The sequence below is a fragment of the Octodon degus genome, unplaced genomic scaffold, assembly GCF_000260255.1.
Source record: "Octodon degus isolate 3935 unplaced genomic scaffold, OctDeg1.0 scaffold00176, whole genome shotgun sequence".
Lineage (NCBI taxonomy): Eukaryota > Metazoa > Chordata > Mammalia > Rodentia > Octodontidae > Octodon > Octodon degus.
The window spans coordinates 4,071,158-4,077,975 of record NW_004524752.1 but is presented as its reverse complement, the minus strand read 5'-3'; the positions used below and the strand labels follow the sequence as shown (position 1 = coordinate 4,077,975).

At 41.3% G+C, this 6,818-nt stretch overlaps 1 protein-coding gene across 1 annotated transcript in view; it reads left to right on the top strand.

Annotated features, from left to right (window-relative positions):
- Ralgps2 (Ral GEF with PH domain and SH3 binding motif 2) overlaps positions 1-6,818 on the top strand; it is a 232,130-nt gene that overhangs the window by 162,890 nt on the left and 62,422 nt on the right. The window contains exon 14 of the mRNA XM_023703572.1: positions 2,090-2,099. Coding sequence (XP_023559340.1) covers positions 2,090-2,099 — 10 coding nt within the window. The remainder of the gene's footprint in view (positions 1-2,089; positions 2,100-6,818) is intronic.

The following is a 6,818-nucleotide window of genomic DNA, read 5'->3' as shown; positions in this document are numbered from 1 at the left end:
CTCCTTCCTGCTGCTGCCCTTGAGGTTGAACCTGTTGGGCCCCTGTGGCAAGATGTTCTTCTCTTGGATTATCTGGGTGGATCTATCCTCTACGCTCTCTGCAGGGATTGCAGCTGCAGGGTTACACCCCAGGCGTGTATGCCAGGCCTGAGCTGTGCCTGGAGGGGGCAAGGTGAAGTAGGGGGAAGAGGAAGCTCCACACTCACAGGACCTGGGCTACGACTGGGTCTGGGGGTTCCTGGAATGCGGCAGAAATTCCTACTCGGCGGGTGGGTTGGGGGAGGTACTACGGAATGGTGAGGGGGTTGGGAGAGGGTCCGGCCCACGCTGCACCTGGGTTGGGACTGGTCCTGCCGGCGCAGGGTAGCAGGAAACTCGCCACACACTCACTGGACCTGGGCTAGGACTCAATAATGTCTTCTGGAAAGTAAGTTTCAGTTGCAGGTGTGCTGGGTGTTGCTGTTGGCCTGGAGAGTAGTCCTGGGTGCTCTATGCCATAGCCACAGTTGTTCCAGGTCCAGGATGTCCTGTGGTGCAGAGGGGCCACAGGACCACCTATGGTCTTTGCATTTTGGTGAGTGGCCACCTCATCATGTCCCAGCACCCTTGTGTTCCAGAGTGGTGGGTCACCCTGCTGGGAGGCCCCGAGCCCAGAGTGCTACTTTCCATTCCACCCCAGTAGTGTTTGGCACACCAGAAATGCCACTGTATTTGGGGGACAACTTTCTTTCTGGTGACTGAGGAATTCCCAAAGGAATCTCATAGTTGAGTACAGTGGTACAGCCCAGTAATCCTAGCACTTGGGAAGCTGAGGCAGAGTGATCACCATTAAGTTTGAGGCCCTCCTGGCTTGCACAGTGAAACTTTAACCCCCAAAGCTAAGACATAATCAGTACCAACTAACATTACCAGGTTTTGCATACAGCTAAATTGGAAATAAAATGGAACAGTGTCCCTAATTTTGTACTGATGTGTGCTTCTAAAACATCTCTGGTGAACTGGCATTGGAAATTGGATCCCCATAACATCTACCACATAACATTCCACCCATGTGACTTTTGCCCAGAACTCTTCCCTTATGATGCCAGAGTTTACTGTCTCTGCTTATGTTTTTGCCCTGTATCTATCTCACAGGTAGAGTACTGAGTTAGAAGCATTTCAGCTATTGACCCACTTGCTATAATAAAGTGATTAATGGGCTTTTTCCTAAAGACACCCAGATTTAAAACACAAAAAACAGTTTCAGCAATGTGTTAGATACAGAGGTCATACTTATGGTAGTAGGTTGAAGAGTGACCAGATACAATTTAACAAACGGTTTAGTCCGCAGTATATCAAAAAAAGTAGAAATCAGTAAGTTATAAAAGATGGACAAATTTCATTACTAATAAAGGGAATGAAAATTAAGACAGATATTATAAGCTTGACAAAAATTAATACCAAATATAAGAACAAATGTAGATCATTAGAGACATACAGTGTCAGTGGAGTGTGAATTGATAAATCATTAAAAAGCAGTGTTATCATTCTCCTGTAGTGTTGAATACTCATTTGCCTTAGCACCTTAGCAGTTTGGTCCTAGTTTCTGTATCCTATAGAGAGTCTGCATGTGTATACTAGGAGAGATATACAAGAATGTCTACAGTAAGATGGAGTAAGGCAGTAACTCAAAAATGTTTGTCAAATAAAATGAGTAAATTGTGATATGGTCTTAACATTATTCTCTGTTTAGGGAATTACCACTGTATTTAACAGCAGAGAAAAAAATGGAAACAAAATAGTGAACCAGAGCAATTATAGAATGCTGTATTTTTTTTTAACCACTGATTTACTCAATTAATTACCAGTAGTGCTAAATGGGTACCACTTTATTTTTGTTGTTATTCTGTTAAGTACTTTGCAAAAAACCTTATTTTAAAAATGTATTTATCTTGGTGGCCTAAGCACCTGCCTAAAAAGTACAAAGACCCAGGTTCCATTCTGGTACCGTATGACATGCCAGCCCCGTCCTGAGCCAGCCACCCTATGCCTGGCCATCATGCTAGGCATGGTGGTGCACACCTGTAATCCCAGCACTGGGGAGTTTAAGACAGGTACAAGTCTGAGCTACATAGTGAGACCCTGTACCAAATAAATAAAATATTTTTTTAAAACAGGAGGATCACTGTGAGTCTAAACTGTGTAGTGAGAACCTGTGCTATGCCCACTAAAATGGAATGTTACCTAAAAATAAAAATATATTTAATATAAGGGCTTGGAATATACCTCTGCAGCATAAGCTCCTGCCTGGCAAGCCCAGGGTCCCAAGTTCAATCCCTAATACCGCAAAAAGAAAAAAATGTATTTTTTTTAAAGAAATAAGCACTTTATTATTTTTTTTTTCCTGTAATTAAGACAGGACCTACGGGAGTCTACAGGGTCTCACTACGTAGATAGGACTTCTAGTGATTCTCCTGTTTTCAACTTCCCAAGTGCTGGGATTACATGCCCAGTCTCAATCGCGGTCTTAGTGCACCCCACAGGCAGAGCCAGCACAGCATGCAGGGGATCGAACCCAGTTTGCGCTCTGCCTAAGCAGGTGCTTTAGGTGCTGAGCTATCTGCCCAGCCCAAAAAATATATTTAATAAATGCTTTAAAACACTTAGAATATACTAGATATATTCTAACTTTATAGATATTACTCCATTTAGTCACACATATTAAATAATGATTTTTAAAGCTTAAAAATAAGCAAAAGAAAAGTAATATATTATACAGAGAAATATCTTTGGAGAAAAGAAAATCTCAAAATTGAGAATAATTGTTGGGGCTGGGGAGATGGCTCAGTAGAATAAGCGCTTGCCTTGCAAGCACAAGGGTCTGAGTTCAATCACCTGTTCCGCAAAAAAAAAAAAAAAAAAAAAAAAAAAAGAGAGAGAGAGAGAATAATTGTTACTTTGGAAGGAACAAACAATACAGTGGGATTAGTGATATTACAGTTCTTTTAATCTCACCTTATTTAAACACAAATTTAGAACAAACACGTTAGAAATAATCACATTTGACAGTGACTATCATTTTGAATAGCATAGTTATAAATAGTTAATATTGTCATCTGGATTTAATGATAGTGGAGGGATGGCAAAAATAGGGACATTAAGTGCCCAATTGAAATCTACATTGTGCTCTGGAAAACTCAGATCTCATCATCAGGCAGTGTCATTTCCTTCAAAGAACTTTTGTGAAGCATCCCATTAGCCTGCTCTGTTACTTTTAACTTTTAACATAATCTTTTATTAATATTATTGATATACATATATAAACATCCCTGATGCCCTTCCTTGGACTTTCTTAGGTTTCCTTAGGGAGGCTGAAGTTCTTAAATTGACTGGTTTTTTCACAGATATTGATAACATGTTACATGGGTAGAAGAATAATTTCTTAAAGATGAATAGTTCTCACCCTTGTAAAATCAGTGTATATCCAAGGGTTTTATTAAATCATTAAATTTATAAAGGAATTGGGAAGATACAACCATTTACTTCAAGGGGTAATTTAAAGGTAACACACATATAAGTAATTAGCAGTGCTGAAATAAGTTCACAATTAGTTGTTAAATTAGTCAGCATCCACATGACAGTCGGTTAATCCCACTGGATATAACTAGTTGGCATACATATAGTCAAGAATTTGTGCTCCTGTCAGTCCCAGGTTAGGCATAGCAGCACAAACCTGTACAGTACTTCCAGCTAGTCAGGAAGCTAAGGCCTAAGAGTCACATATTGGAGGTCAGCCTGGGCAGTTCAGGGAAACAGTATTTTAAAAAGGCAAGAGTTGAATGCAATGCAGCTCAGTTGAACAGAGTGAATGAATTTGTATTTTTACCAGTTTTGCAACTTGTAGAATAGTTCACAAGGGCCAAAGGATGCGCTGGAGAAAGGGTACCTAGTACTCTTTTTTATCATTTTTGCCCATTTCAGGGTCTTTTGCAATTTTTCTGGGTCCATGTAAACTTTTATATGCATTAGATAGTACAGTAAAAATAGAAGATAAAGAGGTATGCCGTTCTGCTTCCCATCAAGGTGTTTACTGAAGAGAGGTGGGTAAGCTTCCTTTCAAGAGGATCAGATTTAAAGGAAGGACTACTTTTTGTTTTCCTAAGTAGTTGGAATTAAGTGTGCCTCTTGGCTCTAAGAAGGAAGTCTCCGGGAGGGAGGTGAATAACAGTAGAGGCACCAGTAGATGTTTGGAAAGAGGCAGTAGCAGTTACATTCAACATTACAATTTGGATTTGGAAAGAAGAGACACTGTCCTCTGAAATTGGAGAAAGTGAAAAACACCATGGCTGTAGATTCATGGATGTGGGGAGGATTGGTGGCTTAAAGAATACAGTGGAGGGCCAGCCAGTTAGTTCAGTGGACTAAAGCCCCTGCTTATGTAGATAGAGTGCAGCGGCCAGGGTTTGATCCCCGGTGTGCCATGCCAGCCCTGCCCCAGGGCACGCTGAGATGGAGATTGAAGATTGAGATTGGGCATGGTGGCGTGCACCTGTAATCCCAGCGCTTGGGAGGCTGAAAATAGGAGAATCACTACCAGTCCAGTCTGTGTAGTGAGACCCTGTAGACCTTATACCAAATACATTAAAAAAAAAAAAAAAAAAAAAATACAGTGGTGCCTTGGTTCATGAACTTAAATTCTTTCCACAGTTCTGGTCCCAAAAAAATTTTGACAAGAACTGAATCAAATTCAATGATTAGGTTCATTACCAACATTATCGGCAAGTTTGGCACAGAACTGGTTATGTAAGTAGAAGATTTGAATGGGTAGAGACATGTCTAGAAAACGTTCACTATGGGAGAAAAAAAGCAAAGCATGTAGACAGTAACACGGGGCTTACTTCGGAGACAGTATGTAGTGGATTGTTAGGGAAGGTTTTTGGGGCCAAGGACCGAACCCAGGGCTTCCATCTTACTAGGTAAACATTCTGCTGCTGCGCCAAATCCCCACCCCCCGTAGTGGATTGTTAACTGGTGGTCAGCTTGTTACACCAGCTGAATTGAGCCAATGTGGTACTGGGTATGGGAGGCCCACCTGAGGATTGTTGCCAGTAGCATAAAAGGCAGAATCAGAGAAGCTGTTGAGAGGCTGTTAGGGAAGCTGGTGAAGCTGTTGGTTCTCTTGGTTCTCTTGGGCTATTCTGCTGGGGACCTTGTCATGATGGCTTTCCTGATGAACTGGGCTGTTCTTGTCAGAGGAGGAGCTTGGGACCTCATTGTCACTGAGAATGGCTACAATTCATTTCTAGGGAGCTCTGGTCCTCATCTTGAGCATCACTTCTTGGCTCCAGAGGGTAAGATGGTGCACTGCTCATCCTCCTAGAGAAGCTTGTCACGTTGGCTTTCCTGATGGAAACTCAGCTTTCCTCATCACTGGAAAAGCTCAGGACCTCACTTTTGCTGAGGATGGCTGTGGTACTTTTCAGGGGAACTCTGCTTCTTACCAAGCATTGCTTCCAGCTCCCAGTTCAGATCCCTGAGCCTGCTAGCACAGGTCCTCTATCCCACTCCCGTAGACGTTCTAGCTTCCACCACTGACCTTTGGGCCTTTCCAACCCAGATCCATGCACCAGCCGTGCATGAGGCATTGTCATGGGCTCTAGGCCTCCAGTTGGAGTTGTGGAAAGCATTGTTATGTGTGCTAGGTTTTCACCTGGACTCATGAAGGATCCAGACCCTCATCTAGATTCTTGGGTCTTTAGTGTATGGACAGATTTCTTGCACTCTTGGTATATAATTCTTTGGGTGATTACAAAATAATCTTATAAAATGTGTCCTGTATTGTATTGTATTGTATTGTATTGTATTGCTTGCAAAAACCCCAAACCACAACACAGCAGTATGTCATTTTGGTTCCATTGGCCCTGACAGTTTGTGAAAGCAGAATAATAAGTAAAAGGTACAAAAGTACACATTTTTTTCCTCTCCTACTGTAATTGTCTTACACAGTTTACATGTGAGTGGTAAACTCTCAGGAAGTATGTTAAAGAGAGTGACCCTCCATGATTGAGACGAGTGCAACTAAATTATTTTGGGGAATGTTATATTATTGATAAAGGAACGTGAAAAGAATAGGAAAATTCAGCTCCTAATCACACTGAAGAATTCAGCTGTTAGTTGAGTGTTCTGGTCACATGTGTAATCTGAGCACTCAGAAGGCTGAAGCAGGGGAATTGCCATGAGTTCCAGGCCTATCTGGGCTACATAGTGAGTTCAAGGCCAGGCGGAACTACATAGTAAGAGCCTGTCTCAAGAAAAAAAAAAAAAAAAAAAAAAAACAGTTGTTGATCTTTAAACCTATGATATTTCTACCAAATTGAGACAGTTTTCAAAGTATAGCCATTGGGACTTACTGCAGTGGTAATTGCAGTAGTAGTGGTAACTCAAGCAAGATATGGGTATGAGACTAGCATTGAGTAACTTCCCTGTATAAGGCATTAGCTGGGCTAGCTGTGATTTACTTCTTAATTGAAATAAAAAATGAAAAATAGGTAATGGTGTTAGATGTAAAAGCTGAGTTTTAAAAATTAAAATGTGTTCATCATACAACTAGTCAGAAGCAAAGCCAGTTCAGCCTCTTTCCTTTTTAAATCTATACATGCCAGAGTTTCTATGCAGCCTTAAACATACTTGGAGTGTCAGAGACATTGACAAGGAACATATGTCCACATCTGGCCCCAACTTTATGCAGCTCTAGGTCTCCAGTTACCATATGTTACTAATGTATTATTTTTTTATTTTTTTACATTTATTTAGAGTGTGTGTGTGTGTGTGTGTGTGTG